Below are 21,091 nucleotides of genomic sequence, written 5' to 3'. Positions count from 1 at the left end.
ATGTCTTCAATGTCAGAAGCAGACTCCCGCTGTAAACCGGGAGACACCATCTGTAGTAAGTGTTACACACACACACACCACGTGCACACACACACACCATGCGCGCGCACACACACACACACACACACACACGCACAGTTATCTCTCTTCGTTGTCTTAATGCTCACGTCTGTTCCTCAGATATCAGTGTGTACGAGCAAGAAGTGATCATCGTGCCCATCCTCCTATTGGCTAGCTTCCTGGTCATGCTGGTCTTCATCATCCTGCTACGGTACTGTCCTGAGAAGGTGGACCGCATCCGACCACAGAACACTGTGGCCACGTCCAGATCACAGCGCTCCAGGAGACAACTGCACGGCATTGATGGTGAGTGTGTGTGTATGTGTGTATATTTGTGTTCAAGGATGTGACTTTGAAAGACTGTTTTCATAGTGAAATACTGTAGGTAATTTGAGGTAATGAGTGTGTATGTTTCTGTCTATGTCAACAACATAGGCTCTTATTCTATTTGCGCAGGCTAGTAATGAACAGAATCAAACCTGTTATTATAATGTAGCTATCTACTTCTAAACTTCAGGCAATAACCTCTTCCTCTCTCTTCCCTCTCTGTCCTTCCCCTCCTTCTCTCTCTATTCATCCTTCCCTCCCATTCTGTAGCTCCCCTGGGTATCAACCCCCTGGAACATGAGACTATTGCTCTCGATGCCCCCTCCTACTCTACCTTCTCCCCAACTCACTCCCACCCCTCCTCAAACTGTCTCTCCTTCTCTGTGAGGACTCCCTCTCTCTCCCCTATCCCCCCACCCAAGACCTTTACCACATCCTCCCCGTCCAGCCCCCTGCCCCAGGCGTTGACACCTTCCTTCACCCCTATGGTCCAGCCCAGGGAGCTGCCTCGCCAGAGGCTGCCAGAGTCCTTCAACCTAGTGGCCTCGCTGCCCGCAGCCTTCTCCCTGCGCTCTGACAAGGCTGTCTCCCTCTACAGGGCCCGCATGGACAACAGGAACGCTGTGCTCCGAGTGCTCAACGGTGAGAGGAGTGGGAGGAGATGAAAAACAGCTACTACTGAAACAAGCTATTTAAATAATGGCTTATAAGCAGTGTATTAGCATACCAAAGTGGTAATATAGTCAGAACTACTTAGGGTTAGGGTAAGGGTTAAAGTTAGGGTTGACATCAGTGTAAAGTAGAATTTGTGGTCAAAGCATGTTACTTCAATATTTTCCAACATGGTCAAAAAGTGAGGAAACAGCCACTGTAAAGAGCCTTTCCCCTGCCATTGAATGGGGGCTCAGCGTCATTAGGCAGTTTCTTCCCTAGTTTCAATAGGTGTGGCTGGTGCTTGTGGATTGTTATACAATCACCACCATAATTACAGCAACTGTTTACTTTGTAAAACTGGTCTCTCTACAACCTGTTTCTCTGACCTCCCTTTCAGAAATGTAATTATCAACTGGTACAGCAAATCTGCTTCAAGGCTTTGAGATACAGACAAAATATGTTCAGCCATAGCAGTTGATTATCAAAGGCTTTGGAAGGCCGTTTTCACACAGCATGTTGGCAGGTAATTTAATCTTCCTCTCCTCCTACTCTCCCTCAGACTCTGCGAGCGCCACAGAGAGGCACAACTTCCTGGGCTTTGCTTCCTTCTTGTCCCAGCTGGGGCCACACCCCTTCCTGCCGGAGCTCCTGGGCGTGGTTTCTCTGCGTGTGCCCCTAGTTACTGTTGTTGAGGAGCTAGAGAACAGAGATTTGCTCAGCTTCCTGTGGCGGTGCAGACAGGTAGGAACCACAATACCCATGAGACATTGTCTCTACTAGCCCATTATTTATAGTAAAATTAGGAGCTGTTTGTTATAAGGATGTTTTGGGGTATAAATTGATTCTCTTTGTGTGTTATGTCAGGATGGTGTGGGCGGGGACCCTCCATGTGAGATCACAGAGAGACGTATATTTACCATGGCCAAACAGGTAGCCTCTGCTCTGGTGAGTAGACTATGGTAATATGTTGGCTTAATGTGTTTCTGCCACAGAAATCAACATGTTTAAACCATGAACCTGCCCCATGTTCAAACCATCAAACCATGAACATGCCCCATGTTCAAACCATGAACATCCCCCATCATCAAACCATGAACATGCCCCATGTTCAAACCATGAACATCCCCCATCATCAAACCATGAACATCCCCCATCATCAAACCATGAACCTGCCCCATGTTCAAACCATGAACATCCCCCATCATCAAACCATGAACCTGCCCCATGTTCAAAGCATGAACATCCCCCATCATCAAACCATGAACCTGCCCCATGTTCAAACCATGAACATCCCCCATCATCAAACCATGAACCTGCCCCATGTTCAAACCATCAAACCATGAACCTGCCCCATGTTCAAACCATCAAACCATGAACATGCCCCATGTTCAAACCATCAAACCATGAACATGCCCCATGTTCAAACCATCAAACCATGAACATGCCCCATGTTCAAACCATGAACATGCCCCATCCTGACCTCCTCATTGTCTACTACTAACATCTCTTTACCTTGTTTGCTTTTCCATAATTAGGATCAGAAAGGATCTTGAAAGATGTGTGTGCTGTGTCTCAAAAGTCCATAGTGGTTTCCTGTGCTTATGTATTTTCCACAGTGGTTTCCTGTGCTTATGTATTTTCCACAGTGGTTTCCTGTGCTTATGTATTTTCCACAGTGGTTTCCTGTGCTTATGTATTTTACACAGTGGCTTCCTGTGCTTATGTATTTTACACAGTGGCTTCCTGTGCTTATGTATTTTCCACAGTGGTTTCCTGTGCTTATGTATTTTCCACAGTGGTTTCCTGTGCTTATGTATTTTCCACAGTGGCTTCCTGTGCTTATGTATTTTCCACAGTGGTTTCCTGTGCTTATGTATTTTACACAGTGGCTTCCTGTGCTTATGTATTTTCCACAGTGGTTTCCTGTGCTTATGTATTTTCCACAGTGGTTTCCTGTGCTTATGTATTTTACACAGTGGCTTCCTGTGCTTATGTATTTTCCACAGTGGTTTCCTGTGCTTATGTATTTTCCACAGTGGTTTCCTGTGCTTATGTATTTTCCACAGTGGCTTCCTGTGCTTATGTATTTTCCACAGTGGCTTCCTGTGCTTATGTAATTTCCACAGTGGCTTCCTGTGCTTATGTATTTTCCACAGTGGCTTCCTGTGCTTATGTATTTTCCACGGTTTTCTGCGCTTATGTATTTTCCACAGTGGTTTCCTGTGCTTATGTAATTTCCACAGTGGCTTCCTGTACTTATGTATTTTCCACAGTGGCTTCCTGTGCTTATGTATTTTCCACGGTTTTCTGCGCTTATGTATTTTCCACAGTGGTTTCCTGTGCTTATGTAATTTCCACAGTGGCTTCCTGTGCTTATGTATTTTCCACGGTTTTCTGCGCTTATGTAATTTCCACAGTGGCTTCCTGTGCTTTTGTATTTTCCACAGTGGCTTCCTGTGCTTATGTATTTTCCACAGTGGCTTCCTCTGCTTATGTATTTTCCTTCTCTGCATTGATTTGGTCAGCTGAATGCCATGGTAGGTTTCCTGTATGTCAGGAAACCTACCTGTATGTCAGGTGCAGTACACTGACATACAGGAAACCTACCATGGTACATAATACACAGGTATTATGTACCATGGTAGGTTTCCTGTATGTCAGTGTACTGCACCTGTCCTGTGTATTATGTACCATGGTAGGTTTCCTGTATGTCAGTGTACTGCACCTGTCCTGTGTATTATGTACCATGGTAGGTTTCCTGTATGTCAGTGTACTGCACCTGTCCTGTGTATTATGTACCATGGTAGGTTTCCTGTATGTCAGTGTACTGCACCTGTCCTGTGTATTATGTACCATGGTAGGTTTCCTGTATGTCCATGTACTGCACCTGTCCTGTGTATTATGTACCATGGTAGGTTTCCTGTATGTCAGTGTACTGCACCTGTCCTGTGTATTATGTACCATGGTAGGTTTCCTGTATGTCAGTGTACTGCACCTGTCCTGTGTATTATGTACCATGGTAGGTTTCCTGTATGTCAGTGTACTGCACCTGTCCTGTGTATTATGTACCATGGTAGGTTTCCTGTATGTCAGTGTACTGCACCTGTCCTGTGTATTATGTACCATGGTAGGTTTCCTGTATGTCCATGTACTGCACCTGTCCTGTGTATTATGTACCATGGTAGGTTTCCTGTATGTCAGTGTACTGCACCTGTCCTGTGTATTATGTACCATGGTAGGTTTCCTGTATGTCAGTGTACTGCACCTGTCCTGTGTATTATGTACCATGGTAGGTTTCCTGTATGTCAGTGTACTGCACCTGTCCTGTGTGTTCTGTACAGAAGAGGGAAAGGAAACAAGAGGACAAAGTCACTGTGGACTTTAGAGACTAATTGAATGAAAGGGAATAATTGACAAATGTTGAGATATGACACTGTCCCAGAGCTTTAACCTCTGACCTTTGACCTCACGTTATCCCCTGTCATCCAATCAGGAGTTCCTCCACAGCCGAGACCTTCTTCATGGCAACGTCCGTGCTCACAGCGTATTGGTCAGCCGGGAGCTGACGGCCAAGCTGTGGGGACTGGGCGGGGTCTACACCAGGAATACCCAGGGAGCTACTCAGACTGAAGTTCCTGGCATGAAGAAATGGCAGGCCCCCGAGCTATTGGCTAGGAGGCCTGCCAATCATAGCAGTGACGTGTGAGTTACTCTACTTAGTCTATGCTGACATTTCAATCAATTTTCAAGATATGCAAAATACACTGATACATGTTTGTCTTTCTCTCACTAGCTGGTCATTTGGCATCTTGTTGTTTGAAATGGCGACCTTGGGTGAGTTACATGAAATCTATTCTTCTGACTTTGAGTGCCCCTTTTGGCCAATGATACACATAACAACCACTCTTATTCATTCTGATATAATCTCTTTCTCTGAGCTACAATCTCTAATTTGTGTCATTAACCTTTCCTTCTCTCCCCTCTTTCTCTCTTTCTCCCTCTTTCAGGTGATGCTCCGTTTTCAGATATCTCCGTCAACGAGCTTCTACAGTTTCACCAGAGAGGGAAAACACTGAGAAAGCCAGCCAACTGCTCCAACTCACTGTAACTATCCATTATACAGCACTATTATTACTGTGTTATTGCCAGGAGAGGGAGCTTCTTTAGACTGAGATCAAAGAGATAGATAGAGGACTCTAGTTCCTAAAAGCCTGTTTTAGTATGGGCAGCACCATTGAGGAATTTCACCATTTTGAAGTAGTCAACTGGGTGGGACTTCCTATGGGTTAAGGAAGGGTCACATAATTCCATCCAGGTGATCAGGAGGGATCGGCCAATGAAATATACTTATGAGCAGGGTAAGGCGGTACGGCGTCCTGGCAAAATAAATAGTTGGGGTACACCGTACCGGTAAAACACGAATGAGCATATCGCAATAATTCAAACAAAATGTAAGAAAAATGTAGGCTCTTCCACCTCTTTTTATCATTACCGAATGTCAGAGGCATGAAAAATTAGCGAACTGACTTGAAAACGGGTGGTATAGCCAAAATGTGATGTGGTTCGACGAGAACACAAGAATTTGGCAAGGCAAAGATGAGTGTCCGACACCGAGATGAGAACAGACAGCAGTGGACGCATAAGTTCTTGCCTTATGTCATTACACTTTGTGGTGTTTTGTGTAACAGATTCACGTGCATAGATAGCCTAGTAAAGGAGCCCTTTGAAGTGATTGTTTGACAATCAGAGGAAAACATCATGACTGGTTGTGTTTATGCCACAATAAAAGGTAATACATTGTAAAAGTTAATTGACACATTTTTACGACTAGGCCCACAGAGATCCTATTAAATGAATAGGGATTCTATATGTAAGTAATGATTAAGCACATAAAATTATTTATGCACGCGCTTATAGGAGGTCCCGTACCAGGAAGAAATTAATTATACTTTCACCTGTGCTTGTGAGCAAACATTCCATAACTGCAGGTGGCAGTAAATCCCAAACCTTGGCTTTATACCTGTTCAAACAACACGCTCCAGGTGGCAGTATGCACCCTTTCAGTTTGTTTACCAACTCATAGAAGTAGTAGAAGAAGAAAATGAACGAGTTCATGCCCATGCTCTCACAGACGCCATAATGGGACAGACAGATACAATGTCCTCTATCCTCTGTCTTTATGACTGAGATATACCTCTATTCCCCCTTAACCACGCCCACCCTTCTCACAGGTACTCCATCATAAAGGCCTGCTGCCAATGGAAGGAGCAGGATCGCGCCACATTGGCTGAGGTCGACCGCAAGCTCCAGTCAGGAGAGAAGAGTGCCAACGACAAAGTCCTCAAGGTGCCTGAGCCAATCAACATCGAGCAGTACCTGCAAGAGGCTGGATATGGAGAGTCCAACAGCTACACTGTTTTCTGAGTGGCGGCTGTGCCGGCCAACGAAATGCACTATGCTGAGGGACGACGGTGGATGTTTATATATGTTTGCCTCCATTCATTCCAGAATATTAATTTCCTTCTGCCCTTATTCATGTCTTTGTACCATAGACTTAAGATAGGTATAGTTGAACAGACACAATCGTTGAGTCAACCTCAGTTTGTAGTTGATTGTGTATACCAGTAGAGGCTGCTGAGGGGAGGACGGCTCATAATAATGGCCAGAATGGAGGTAATGGAATGGTATCAATTTCATGTGTTGGATACCATTCCATTCACTCAATTCCAGCCCTTCCACTCCATTCTAGCCATTATTATGAGCCGTCCTCTCCTCAGCAGGGTCCACTGATGTACACTACTGTTCAAAAGTTTGGGGTCACGAAGAAACGTCCTTGTTTTCCATGAAAACATACATAAAATGAGTTGCAAAATGAATAGGAATTATAGTCAAGACGTTGACAAGGTTATAAATAATAATACTTTTTTAATGATTTTAAAATGTATTTATGAAGCCCTTCTTACATCAGCTTATGTCACAAAGTGCTGTACAGAAATCCAGCCTAAAACCCCAAACAGCAAGCACTGCAGGTGTAGAAGCATGGTGGCTAGGAAAAACTCCCCAGAAAGGCCAGAACCTAGGAAGAAACCTAGAGAGGAACCAGGCTATGAGGGGTGGCCAGTCCTCTTCTGGCTGTGCCGGGTGGAGATTATAACAGAACATGGCCAAGATGTTCAAATGTTCGTAGATGACCAGCAGGGTCAGATAATAATAATCACAGTGGTTGTAGAGGGTGCAACAGGTCAGCACATCAGGAGTAGATGTCAGTTGGCTTTTCATAGCCGATCATTCAGAGTATCTCTACCGCTCCTGCTGCCTCTAGAGAGTTGAAAACAGCAGGTCTGGGACAAGGTAGCAGGTCCGGTGAACAGGTCAGGGTTCCATAGCAGAACAGTTGAAACTGGAGCAGCAGCATGACCAGGTGGACTGGGGACAGCAAGGAGTCATCAGGCCAGGTAGTTGTGTCCTTCAAACTTTGCTTTCGTCAAAGAATCCTTAATTTGCAGCAATTACAGCCTTGCAGACCTTTGGCATTCTAGTTGTCAATTTGTTGAGGCAATCTGAAGAGATTTTACCCCATGTTCCCTGAAGCACCTCCCACAACTTGGATTGGCTTGATGGGCACTTCTTATGTACCATACGGTCAAGCTGCTCCCACAACAGCTCAATGCGATCCGGTGACTATGCTGGCCACTCCATTATAGACAGAATACCAGCTGACTGCTTCATCCCTAAATAGTTATTGCATAGTTTGGAGGGTCTTTGGGTCATTGTCCTGTTGTAGGAGGAAATTGGCTCCAATTAACCGCCGTCCACAGGGTATGGCATGGCGTTGCAAAATGGAGGGATAGTCTTCCTTCTTCAAGATCCCTTTTACCCTGTACAAATCTCCCACTTTACCACCATCAAAGCACCCCCAGACCATCACATTGCATCCACCATTCTTGACAGATGGCATCAAGCACTCCTCCAGCATCTTTAAATTTTTTCTGCATCTCACGAATGTTCTTCTTTGTGATCCGAACACCTCAAACTTAGATTCGGCTGTCACTTTTTTCCAATCTTCCTCTGTCCAGTATTCTTTTGCACATCTTAAACTTTTATTGGCCAGTCTGAGATATGGCTTTTTCTTTGCAACTCTGCCTAGAAGGCCAGCATCCCGGAGTCTCCTCTTCACTGTTGACATTGAGACTGGTGTTTTGCGGGTACTATTTAATGAAGCTGCCAGTTGAGGACTTGTGGTGCGTTTGTTTCTCAAACTAGACACTCTAATGTACTTGTCCTCTTGCTCAGTTGTGCACCGGGGCCTCCCACTCTTCTTTCTATTCTGGTTAGAGCCAGTTTGTGCTGTTCTGTGAAGGGAATAGTACACAGCATTGTATGAGATCTTCAGTTTCTTGGCAATTTCTCGCATGGAATAGCCTTCATTTCTCAGAACAAGAATAGACTGACGAGTTTCAGAAGAAAGTTATTTTTTTCTGGACATTTTGAGCCTATAATCGAACCCACAAATGCTGATGCTCCAGATACTCAACTAGTCTAAAGAAGGCCAGTTGTATTGCTTCTTTAATCAGAACAACAGTTTTCAGCTGTGCTAACATAATTGCAAAAGGGTTTTCTAATGATCAATTAGCCTTTTAAAATGATCAACTTGGATTAGCTAACACAACGTGCCATTGGAACACAGGAGGGATGGTTGCTGATAATGGGCCTCTGTATGCCTGTATAGATATTCCACTAGAAATCATCCGTTTCTAGCTACAATAGTCATTTACAATATTAACAATGTCTACACTGTATTTCTGATCAATTTGATGTTATTTTAATGGACAAAAAAAAATGCTTTTCTTTAAAAAACAAGGACATTTCTAAGTGACCCCAAACTTTTGAACGGTAGTGTATATACTGTATATCAGGGATGGGCAACTCCAGTCCTCAGGGGCCTGATTGGTGCCACACTTGTGTCCTAGCCCCAGCTAACGTACCTGACTCCAATAATCAACTAATCATGATCTTCAGTTTAGAATGCATTTAGTTGAATCACCTGTGTTTGCTAGGGATGGGGAAAAGTGTGACACCACTCCGGCTCCCGAGGACTGGAGTTGCCCATCCCTGCTGTTTATTAAGGTTTACAAATCTTGTCTTCAAAATGATTGTGTAATAGCAGTAATAATATATGACTAGAAATCATTATTTTTGTTGTAATTTGAGGGACTAAAAGAACACATGGGTGCAGACACCAGGCTTCATTAGAGATTTATAAGGTGTTTATAAGTTGTTTTGTTACACGTCATTTATCATTTTAAGTCCAAAAATGTATGTAGCAACTAATGATTCTAGATTTAAATACGTCTGTCTCATAAGTAGGGCCAGAGTTTAATTCTCCTGACCACGTAAGGTGAACAGGAAAAACTCGGGACCCTGGTTGCGCCTCCAGTTTGTTCTGGTCAGGTCATGTGATCATGAAACCTCCCGGAAGAGGAAGCAAAATCTCACTCACTCCTTTTTTCTGGTTCATAAACAGTCAATGAAATTAAGAAGACCAGACCCAGCTGCTAATGCCATGGTGCCACCCCTTAAGCAGACCGGAACTGTGAAAATGTTTGTTCTATGGTAAATGGCCTGAGTGGGACATTTGGTACAAGCTATATGGAAGGTCAGAGTTCAGTGGTTGATGTTCTACTGTAAATAAGCACAAACTGAACTCACATTATTTGCACACACTCCACAATGTGAATCAATGTAGAAGTTTACCAATGTCAATTAAAACCGTTCACACTGATGCTTTTTCTCATCTGAATTGGTCAGGAGTACTCTGTGCCAGTGGCTCCCAAATGTTTTTGTCTTTTGAATTCTCTTGTAATTTTTTTCTACTTCTACTTAATGCTTTTCTACAAGCCAGGTGTTACAGGAGTTTGGCCTTGAATGATTGTATCATTGCGCAGTGAGAACCCTACAAGTCATTAAAATGCCACTATAGAGTCAGGGCTAGTTATACTGAACAGAAACAGTTCATATGAGGAAATCAGTCAATTTAAATAAATTCATTAGGCCCTAATTTATGGATGTCAATTGACAGGGAATACAGATATGCATTTATTGGTTACAAATACCTTTTCAAAAATGGGCCTCACAGTGGGCCTCAGGATCTTATTGCTGTATTTTTGTGCATTCAAATTGCCAATCGATAAAATGCAATTGTGTTCTTTGTCCATAGTTTATGCCTGCTCATACCATAACCCCACCGCCACCATGGAACAGTCTGTTCACAATGTTGACATTAGCAAACTGCTCACCCACACAATGCCATTACACATGGACTATGGCTGTGAGGCCGGTTGGACGTACTGACAAATTCTCTAAAGCGACATTGGAGGCTGTTTATGGCAAAGCAATTAACATATTATTTGCTAACAGCTCTGGTGGACATTCCTGCAGTCAGCATGCCAATTGCATACTCCCTTCAAAACTTGAGATGTCTGTGGCATTTTGTTGTGTGACAAAACTGCACCTTTTGGAGTTTTGCCAGCACAAGGCAAACCTGTGTAACGATCATGCTGTTTAATCAGCTTCTTGATGTGCCACACCTGTCAGGTGGATGGATTATCTTGGCAAAGGAGAAATGCTCACTAATAGGGATGTAAAAAAATGTGTGTACACAATTTGAGAGAAATAAGCTTTTTGTGCGTATTGAACATTTCTGGGATCTTTTATTTCAGCTCATGAAACATGGGACCAAGATTTTACATGTTGCATTTGTATTTTAGTTCAGTGTAATTCCAGTCCCGGAGGGCTGAAATATTTCTAGTTTTCATCCTCTCCTAATAAGGGACTGGTTCAGACCTGGGACACCAGGTGAGTGCAATTAACTACCAAGTAGAAACAAAAACCAGAAGTGTTTCAGCCCTCCAGGACCAGAGTCAAATAGCCCTGAGAGTCTGTAGCAGCCATATACAAACAACACTCTGAGCATAGTTCCAGTAACAGGTGTTTATTGGTAGTACTGCATACACAGAGTATCTCCCCTCTCAGGACAAATACCCATATTCAGGTAGTTCAGTCAGTTACTAATACTCACTACATCCCCTCCATGAAAAATGTCCTTCCACACCAAAATAATAACTTTGATTGTAGTACAAAAGATCAAAGCTATAAAAGAGTCATATCTGGTGAAATAAAAAAATGATGTTTAAGCTCTTTAATGTCCTTTCATACACTTGATTAGAGCCTGGCATCTACATTAACATTACAAATCCACTTTGTAAAAAGAAAAGTGAAATGGACCATTTTCAATAATAACACTATGGTTATAGCACCGTTGAAATGTAGAAAAAGGCAACTTGAACTGTCCTAGCTAGCTAGCCACGGTTACTGTAGGTGACCACGTTTGTAGTGTCACATGAGTATGTATATGTTTCTACTGACAGACACACAAATACATGAACTCACCCATGCTTTGTCAGTTTACCTCACAAACATGAACTCTAAAGACAGACTATCAGATGCTCATGCTCACCTCTCACTCATAACTAACAGATTTTTTGCACATTCAATGTCCAGGAAAGTCAAAGCATATTCTAATTATTTCCCCTCTTACCTATATTTAACCCCCTTCTCTTCATCTAGTCTCTAAAATGATTGATGTTTATGATAAAAATCAACCCCTATTTCCCCCTCCCTTTCAGTCTTGGTCTCAGGCTTGAATGTCACTAATACAAGTCTTTAGTGTGGGTCCCAGTTTGAAGTTCATTGGAACCCCTCTTCCTCCTCCCTCCCTCCTTCCCCCGTCAGTCTCGTAGGCTGTTGATGAAGGCACAGATCTTGAGGGCGGGTCCTAGTTTGATGTTCATGGTGGAGATGAGGTGTTCTTCTCTGAGTAGCAGCAGGGCCTGTCCGTCAATCTCCTGGGACAGGAACTGGGCAGCCAGCTCCTCACAACCTGGGAGGGGAGGAGAGAGAGTGAATACGCTATGAAAAGGGACTGCTCACTAGGAATGAACATCAACCTAAAATACACTTTGGCATGGGTTATGGGCAAACCAGAACTCTTGGTTTCTTTGATCTAATTCAGGGTTACCTAAACTGGGTCCTGGGGCCCCCCTGGATGCACATTTAGGTTTTTGCCCAAGCACTACGAAGCTGATTCAAATAAGCAACTCATCATCAAGCATTAATTATTTGAATCAGCTGTGTAGTGCTAGGGAAAAACCCAAAACGTGCCCCCAGGATCGAGTTTGGGAAACCCTGTTCTAATTGACCAGTTGGCCATGGGTTCCATTTTTACAGATTCCCCTATGAAGACTCTTTATGCATTGTTTACTTCATTGACTGTTAATGAATGAGTACTGACCTTGTAGTGAAGAGATGAACCTGCAGACCTCCTCCACACCCCAATGGGCGGGGCTCCCAGACAGGAAGTTGGCCTCGTCCAATGGGAGGCTGCCTTGAGCGGAGTCGTCCAAATGGGGATCACAGTGGGCGGGCCTAGGGTAGGAGAGGGAGGAGCTAGGGGAAAGTGATGGGGAATCTTCCTCCTCCTCCTCTCCGTCACAGCTGGACACATCCTCCGAGCGACTGGACTCAGAACGACACTACAGCCAATCATAGAGAGAAGAGCGTCATACATGTAGGCCTGCAGTTTAAATATGGTACTGGAACTGACCCTGTATGTTTGTATGTATGTATATTATACATACACACTGAAGAAAACTATAAACGCAACATGCAACAATTTCATTGATTTTACTGAGTTACAGTTCATATGAGGAAATCAGTCAATTGAAATAACTTCATTAGGCCCTAATCTATGGATTTCCCTACTGGGAGTACAGATATGCATCTTTTGGTCACAGATAGCAAAAAAAAAAAATGGCCTCAGGATCTCGTCACTGTATTTTTGTGAATTCAAATTGCCATCAATAAAATGCAATTGTGTTTATTGTCCGTAGCTTATGCCTGCCCATACCATAACCCCACCATGGGGCACTGTTCACAATGTTGACATCAGCTAACCGCTCGCCCACACGACACCATGTGGTCTGCGGTTGTGAGGCCGGTTGGACGTACTGCCAAATTCTCTAAAACAAAGTTGGAGGTGGTTTATGGTAGAGAAATGAATATGAAATTATCTGGAAACAGTTCTGGTGGACATTTCTGCAATCAGCATGCCGATTGCATGCTCCCTCAAAACTTGTGACATCTATTGTGTTGTGTGACAAAACGGAACATTTTAGAGTGGCCTTTTATTGTCCCCAGCACAAAGTGCACCTGTGTAATGATCATGCTGTTTAATCAGCTTCTTGACATGCCACACCTGTCAGGTGGATGGATTATCTTGGCAAAGGAGAAATGCTCACTAACAGGAATATAAACAAATGTGTGCAAAAAAATTGAGAGAAATAAGCTTTTTGAGGGTATGGAAAGTTTCTGGGATCTTTTATTTCAGCTCATGAAACATGGGACCAACACTTTACATGTTGCGTTTATATTTTTGTTCAGTATAGTATGCTTACTTACTTTATCGTGTTCTTCTATCTGGTGTGTTTCAGTTCTACCTTGTTATTTTTAGTATTACATTGTTATTGATTACTGCAGTGTTGGGTGGGTTAGAGCTGGTTAGAAATTAATTTCACTGTACTTGTGTATGTGACATTCAAACTTGAAACAGGAGGAGAGTAAACAACGACAACATTTCTATTGCATTGACTCTTTCATGGATCAGAAACATCCCCTTTACCTCCTTGACAGGCAAATGTCTGCCGGCTATTTTAGCGCAGGCGATCTCCGAGCTACTCCTGCGAGGACCCCTGCGTCTGACGATGCTGTCTGGGGGAACGGGAGGACCAGGCGGCCGTGCAGAAGCTCGCCCCCTACTGACCTGGAAGTGGTGACTGCAGCTCACATTGTATCTGGAGGAGAGTGGACAAAGCAGGTAATAACAAGGAGTCAATACTGTTGGCTGCACCCAGGACAAAAATGTGATGTCAACAGTGCTGACTTTAAAGTGTAGATCTGTTCTGGTCAGAGAGGTGTGTGATATAGTGAGAAGACAGGTGAGGTGGCTAGGGTACCTCTTAGCACAGGTCTTGGAGCAGAACCTCTTGGAGCCCCTGAACTGGCTAGCTGGAGCCAAGCTCTCACAGTACTCACACTTCAACACTGGTGAGGAGAGAGTCAGACTGTTAGTACAGAGATGACTAGGGGTCAGAGGAGGCTGGTGGGAGGAGCTATAGGAGGACGGGCTCATTGTAATGGCTGGAATGGAATAAATGGAAAGTTGTCAAACACATTACAATGATTCCGTTCTCTTATAGCTCCTCCCACCAGCCTCCTATGCTAGGGATGACAACTACTGTACAGAATCAAGCTATAGTACTGCAACATCTCACAGACAACTGGATTAGAGGCAGAATCAAGCTATAGTACTGCAACATCTCCCAGACAACTGGATCAGAGGCAGAATCAAGCTATAGTACTGCAACATCTCACAGACAACTGGATCAGAGGCAGAATCAAGCTATAGTACTGCAACATCTCACAGACAACTGGATCAGAGGCAGAATCAAGCTATAGTACTGCAACATCTCACAGACAACTGGATCAGAGGCAGAATCAAGCTATAGTACTGCAACATCTCACAGACAACTGGATCAGAGGCAAAATCAAGCTATAGTACTGCAACATCTCCCAGGCAACTGGATTAGAGGCAGAATCAAATCAAAATAAAGGCTGGTGCATCAGTCAGCTGGTATGGAGTGTATTCTTTAAGGAAGGTAGAAGATATACCACCCACTAACCTGCAGGGCCTCCATTGTCAGCCTGTTGAACACCCATGGCTAGAGGCTCCTTCACTGGCCCAGTCACCTGTCAATCAATGTCAAGTTTGGATGTTAGAGAAGGATATGTTCTGGCCCTAAAGCAAAGTTCTGTGCAAGCAAAACCACATCTCCTCTCCTGATCCATGGTAAGCAGGTAGCTAGGTGCTAGCCAGGTATGTGAACTCACAGGGAAAGGCTCAGCTCCCTCCTGGATGACAAAACCCTCTATGAGGTGGGTGAGGACCTGAGGTTTGACCACTGCCTGGGGCAGAGGGGCTCTGTCTCCCTGACCCCCCACCCCCCGAGACAGGGGCAGAGGCAGAGACAGGGTGGGGGGTGAGGAGAAGGCTGGCACCACTTTAGGAGCTGGAGAAAAGGAGAGAGAGGAAGTGAGGGAACCAGGGTAGAAAAGAGTGTGGGTGAAATGTCAGAGTTTTTACACTATTCATTCAAAAAACAAACATGAATCTAAGTTTTACAATTTAACCTTAAATCCTTGTATCATTAATCGCCAACCTTAGATAGGATTCAACTAAACAAGAACATACATTATGTCTTCAGACATCTTACCTGAGTCCAACGTGGGGGCAGGAGATAGAGGAGGGGCAGAATCTCTCATTGGTGGACAGCAAAGTTGGGAAAGTTCGACTGCCATCTCATTGGTTGCATCAGTTTCCGACTTCCTCTTCAGTGAGCCAATGGCAGGCTTTGCCTGATGCAACAGGAAGAGACAAGTTTTGATTAACACACACACACACACACACACACACACACACACACACACACACACACACACACACACACACACACACACACACACACACACACACACACACACACACACACACACACACACACATCCCAACTCTTTTAGTTTCTAAGAGGGTTACCGTGGTGTTCCCTCCAGTAGAGGCTATAGCGGTGCCGTTGTCCTGGGGGCAGCAGCTTCGGGCCTGTGCCAAAGCCTGGGAGTTTCCTACTGAGCCCTGCCTGGCTCCCACCAGCTGGACTGGGACATGGGGCGGGTGATGGCCCCCCGTGTTGGGTGGGGCCGGGAGGATAGGTGGAGGGTGGCGTGGGGGCAGCTGGACAGGTAAGCGGTGACCCTGTGAGGTTTTGGGCTGTATGTGCACAGGGCCAGAGCTGTGGCTCACCTTGTCCATGTTAGTGTTGGACTGCTGCAGTGGCTGCACCACCAAGGTCTGGGTGTTGACGTTAGTTTTGGGGGCGACTGAACCTATGGGGTAGCCCTGGGAGGAAGTAGGAACGTTGGAGGTGGGGACTAGGATGTGCGTTACCGTGGCAGCAGGGGTAACCGTGGTTACCGCCCGGGCCTGACAAAGGCCTGAGGGGGAGAGGAGGAGCTGGGAGAGAGGGAGCGTGAGAGAGGGGGAGGAGGAGGCGGGAACTGAGGTGGCAGCGGCTGGGGCCATATTCAGCTGGTTTCCAGTCTTGACATTTATACTGGGGAGAGCAGTGGGATGAGTGTAGCTAGTCAGTTTGTTGGCCATTTGTTGCTGTTGCTGCTGGGGTTGTATCTGCTGCTGGGTGTTCTGAGAGAACTGCTGCTGTTGCTGCTGAGGATGCTGTTGTTGTTGTTGACTAAAAGAATAGTTGGCTGATAGAGGGAGAGAGAGAGTTTAAAGCATGTTTAAAGTTGGAATGAGAGACAGACAGTTCTTTGCATCCTAGTGGCACACAAATTGATAAAGAATTGTGTCTGCATATTGGAGGCAAAGATAAGTCCTTTCACCTGCGTCTCTCCTGTCTGGAAATTCAGTCTTCACTGCGGCCACTCTGGGAGTGGAGATACAGTGTAGAGCCAGGTTCTGCACCTGAGAGAGTAAGTAGAGGGAGAGAGAAAATAAGGCAAACAATTAGAAACAATATTATCTGTGCAAAATCTTAATTGCAGACAAATGTTGACTGAAAAAAAATCGCTTCTCACAACAGGAAGTGGTTACTACCTGGTCATTGTCGGATTGGGCATTGGAGGTGGGATGGACTTCCTGTTGCTGCTGTTGTTGCTGAGGCTGTTGCTGTGCAACTGTCGCTACAGCAGCCGTTGCTGTGCCACCAGGCATGAAGATGAGCTGGGAGGCTGCGAGGGGTGCCCTGAGGGAGCGGTTGACCTGTGGGCTCATAGGTCAGAGGTTATTGAATATAAAGAGGCTCCTTCTCAATTGACAAAAAAAAGTATTCCCCTCGTTCAACTCACTCTCAGGTACATCTGGCCCTGTCCAGCTGAGTTCCCACCCAGCAGCACTGATTGGCTGAGAGCTGATGATGTCACTGATGTGGCAGGGCCGAGGGGGCGGGTATTGGTCATGGTCCCTCCCCCAGAGGCAGTGCTCAGATTGACCTGTGACAAGAGGGAAAATGTTGACGCTGCCATATGTGAGGAATCTCAAAGAAAGCTAAGAAACTGCAATTAAGGATAACAACGCTTGCCATATTTTAGTTGAAATATTGACTGTGAAACTTACAGTGGTGGTTGCTTGGGACACACTGTGGTTGGGAGAGTTGGACTGGCGACTAGCAGCGAGGGTGGCCTGAAAGAGAAACACAAAATGAAAGAGGTCAAGAGAAAGTAAAAACTTTGAACGTTGTGACAGTGCAGTGCATTCCTCTGCTTAGTGTTATTACCTGTTATGTAAGGGATAACTAACGACGGGTGATGTGTTCTATGGAAAATAATGAATGACGTGGAAGGTGTGTTCCACGATGCGCTAGCGAAGTGGAAGTGACCTTCCACGGGGTTGCATTATTTTCCAGAGAACGCAAAATCCTGAGCTGATTATCCCTTTTATACCATGGCTATAATTTAACACATTTACTGCTAGACATGTGTTCATTTGCCGGTAGAAATGTGTTCAACATCCACTGAAGTAGCTAGCAAGTTTACTAGATAGCTACAGTTGTCTTAGTAAACAAACAGACTTGCTAGTTTAGCTAACCAAAACGTCATACCTAGCTTGCTACTATGAACATCGAATTCAACAATACCAATGCTTTCAATTCAACTTTTGCTTTCAAAAGCAGCTCAAACAGAACATGCAAGAACGAACTACAGCCATTGAATTCTACTGTGTGTTATAGGGAAATAATGCATGCTCTAGAATGCCATTCAAGCCCATCAGAAACAAGTATTCAACAATGCCATGGTATAAATCAAATCTAATTTTATTTGTCACATACACATGGTTAGCAGATGTTAATGCGAGTGTAGCGAAATGCTTGTGCTTCTAGTTCCGACAATGCAGTAATATCCAACGAGTAATCTAACCTATCAATTTCACAACAACTACCTTATACACACAAGTGTAAAGAAATTAAGAATATGTACATAAAAATATATGAATGAGTGATGGTACAGAACGGCATAGGCAAGATGTAGTAGATGGTATCGAGTACAGTATATTCATATGAGATGAGTAATGTAGGGTATGTAAACATATAAAAGTGGCATTGTTTAAAGTGGCTAGTGATTCATGTATTACCTCAAGATGGCAAGATGCAGTAGATGGTATAGAGTACAGTATATACATATGAAATGAGTAATGTAGGGTATGTAAACATTATATGAAGTGGCATTGTTTAAAGTGGCTAGTGATACATTTTTCCATAAATTTTTTCCATTGTTAAAAAGTGGCTGGAGTTGAGTCAGTATGTTGGCAGCAGCCACTCAATGTTAGTGGTGGCTGTATAATAGTGTTATTAACTGTTGTGCTACCGGTTATTGTGTTATTACCTGTTGTGTTAAGTTATTGTGTTATTACCTGTTCTGTTACGTTATTATTGTGTTATTACCTGTTCTGTGACCTTTCATTGTGTTACTAACTGTTGTGCTACCTGTTATTGTGTTATTACCTATTGTGTTACATATTATTGTGTTATTATCTGTTCTGTTACGTTATTGTGTTATTACCTGTTCTATTACCTTTCATTTTGTTATTAACTGTTGTGCTACCTGTTATTGTGTTATTATCTGTTGTGTTACCTGTTAGTGTGTTATTACCTGTTCTGTGACCTTTCATTGTGTTATTAGCTGTTGTGCTACCCGTTATTATTGTGTTATTATTACCTGTTGCACGGCAGCCAGGTTGTGAAGCTGCTGGGCACTGTTGATTTGCTGCTGCAGCATGAGCTGCTGGAAGTACTGGGCTGCGTTCGGCTGTCTCTGCAGCGCCTGAAGGGCCTAGAGAGTACAAATCACCACCATCATCCTCAACATCATATTCATTAAGATCAACATCATATTGATTAAGATTAACATCACTTCATTGTTCAAATACACACAAGGTCCAAGGGAAATTTGACTTCCGCTTTTAACCCAACCACTACGAAAGACACACATGTATTTTTTGGAGAGGTGCGGGGGGCTGCGACACTGGGCGCCCGGGGAGCTGTTGTTGTGGGGGCTTAAGTGCCTTGCTCCAGGGCATAACTGCAGGCAATGGCATCTAGGATTTGTTACCAGCAACCCTCCAGTATGCACATGGTCTTCTTGACTGGCCATTCCTAGGCAAGGCTAGTTGTTCACCATTGTTTACCTTTATTTAACTAGGCAAGTCAGTTAAGAACACATTCTTATTTTCAATGACAGCCTAGGAACAGTGGGTTAACTGCCTTGTTCAGGGGCAGAACGACAGATTTGTACCTTGTCAGCTCGAGGATTTGAACTTGCAACCTTTCGGTTACTAGCCCAACGCTCTAACCACTAGGCTACCCTGCCGCCCCACATTCAGTGCAGACAGTCGCCCTATTATCAAAGATAATGATTCACGCAGCAGGCTTTTTAAAATAAATTCACCTGCACAGCTTGCCTCTCATACAGAGACATGTGGGCTATCTGGGGAGGGCGGGTGTTCCCAGCAGACGAAGCATTCCCATTGGTAGAGCCCGTGTTCTGGTCATCACCTGCATCCATGCTCTCTGCACAAAACACAAATGTCAATCAAATCATGCACAAATTTCTTACAGTACTGTCAAATCATTATTTTTTTCTTTCTTATATGAAAATATATACCATAACAATTGCAAAGTAATTGTATTACCTAGAAATCTATATTCTCAGTATCACACATTTGACCTCAATAGACCCCTACCTAGTTATCACGTTCTAATCTAGTCTATAAATTAACTGGCCATAACTGCTAAAGCTATATATTGCTGTATGTTTTTGCAGTTGCTATTCTTAGCTGGCGAATGCAATGGGTGAAATTGTCATTAGCGGTAGGAGGCCGGCTGGCTGTCAACAACATGATCGATGACCGAGAGGGATGCAGCCAGAAGGGAACAAGGACGGACAAGAAGTGTGCTCTTCCAAACGTTTAAAACGTTAAAATAGACATTCAAAATGAAGGACAGCCAATTGCGTTTTGATATCAGCTAGCTATATGATTTACTTTCAATGACTGGCAATGTTGAATTCGAACAAAAACTAGGCGAGATCATTGCAGCAACAGTGCATATGGCTAACGTTAGCATAGCTAGCTATTAAGCTAGAGATAGATAAGTTAACCGCAAGACTTTGTGAAATCTTTCTCTTACCTCAATCTCCTGGACCTTTATTTTTACTTTTTTAATATAAAATCCAGCTTTTATCCGTAAACGTTTTAACGCATTTGCTTTTGGAAGGAATCTTTGGTGATGTTTTTCAGATTATTGTGTGAAGCAAACAACGATGAGGCAGATGAGAAAAATCCCGCCCCTTCTCTTTCTTTACCGTTCCTTTCCGGCGCCAAAAATTACGTCATTGAGATGCATCAGAGACACAACAGTAGGCCAATCCAATTATTGCAAGAACTGCGAGCTCTTTAAATTTTAGGTGTCCAAATACCTTAGAAAATGTGGTAGTAATCTTGCTAAGACCAGAAGAGCTGAGGAGGAAAAGGTGATCATTAAGATAACGTCCCTTACTCAGAGGTCCCCAGCAGGCCTCTCAGGGAGGAGAAGATGGGACTGATTGAGTTACAAAATTAACTGGATAATATATATAGATTAAAAGCAGAAGGAGCCTTTATTAGATCTAGGAAAAAATTGATTGAGGAGGGAGAACAGAATTCATCCTATTTCTTTAGACTTGAGAAATTTCACTCTACAAATAACACTATCCTTAAGTTAAACATTGATGGTGTTATTACAGATGACCCAAAATTAATCGCTACATGTAGCAATTTTTACAGAAAATTGTATAGCTCTAGTACTGTCAGGAATCCACAGATATGTTT

General features: G+C 43.8%; 2 protein-coding genes across 2 annotated transcripts; one reads left to right on the top strand and one right to left on the bottom strand.

Moving 5' to 3' along the window:
* LOC120047251 (tyrosine-protein kinase STYK1-like) lies at window positions 1-6,720 on the top strand. The gene is made up of 9 exons (XM_038992781.1): window positions 1-55; window positions 181-366; window positions 658-1,029; window positions 1,601-1,782; window positions 1,906-1,986; window positions 4,535-4,743; window positions 4,835-4,875; window positions 5,049-5,145; window positions 6,273-6,720. The coding sequence occupies exons 1-9, from the start codon at window positions 1-3 to the stop codon at window positions 6,463-6,465; spliced, it is 1,416 nt and encodes a 471-aa protein (XP_038848709.1). The 3' UTR covers window positions 6,466-6,720.
* A 4,291-nt stretch (window positions 6,721-11,011) lies between these two features.
* Window positions 11,012-20,578, bottom strand: LOC120048699 (polyhomeotic-like protein 1). The gene is made up of 15 exons (XM_038994857.1): window positions 20,412-20,578; window positions 19,672-19,793; window positions 18,943-19,056; window positions 17,345-17,410; window positions 17,077-17,220; window positions 16,826-16,990; window positions 16,612-16,693; window positions 15,749-16,476; window positions 15,429-15,570; window positions 15,046-15,224; window positions 14,838-14,904; window positions 14,112-14,199; window positions 13,778-13,949; window positions 12,392-12,632; window positions 11,012-11,980 (listed from the first exon to the last, which is right to left on the bottom strand). Exons 2-15 carry the CDS (start codon window positions 19,786-19,788, stop codon window positions 11,829-11,831), a joined length of 2,457 nt encoding a protein of 818 aa, XP_038850785.1. The 5' UTR covers window positions 19,789-19,793; window positions 20,412-20,578; the 3' UTR covers window positions 11,012-11,828.
* Between the last annotated feature and the right edge of the window lie 513 nt (window positions 20,579-21,091).

This window comes from Salvelinus namaycush, chromosome 5 (genome assembly GCF_016432855.1).
Source record: "Salvelinus namaycush isolate Seneca chromosome 5, SaNama_1.0, whole genome shotgun sequence".
NCBI classification, from domain to species: Eukaryota; Metazoa; Chordata; class Actinopteri; order Salmoniformes; family Salmonidae; genus Salvelinus; species Salvelinus namaycush.
Note: the sequence above shows the minus strand (reverse complement) of the source record. Positions and strands in the feature narration are given on the sequence as shown.

Bases quoted from the DNA above. Each gene is read 5' to 3' on its own strand.
- LOC120047251 (XM_038992781.1), top strand. From the start codon at position 1: ATGTCTTCAATGTCAGAAGCAGACTCCCGCTGTAAACCGGGAGACACC. The intron at 1,030-1,600 runs GTGAGAGGAGTG...ACTCTCCCTCAG, and splicing joins TGTGCTCCGAGTGCTCAACG to ACTCTGCGAGCGCCACAGAG. The intron at 1,783-1,905 runs GTAGGAACCACA...GTGTTATGTCAG, and splicing joins TCCTGTGGCGGTGCAGACAG to GATGGTGTGGGCGGGGACCC.
- LOC120048699 (XM_038994857.1), bottom strand. From the start codon at position 19,788: ATGGATGCAGGTGATGACCAGAACACGGGCTCTACCAATGGGAATGCT. The intron at 17,221-17,344 runs GTAAGTTTCACA...CTCTTGTCACAG, and splicing joins TGTCCCAAGCAACCACCACT to GTCAATCTGAGCACTGCCTC. The intron at 14,200-14,837 runs GTTAGTGGGTGG...TCTCCTCACCAG, and splicing joins TGACAATGGAGGCCCTGCAG to TGTTGAAGTGTGAGTACTGT.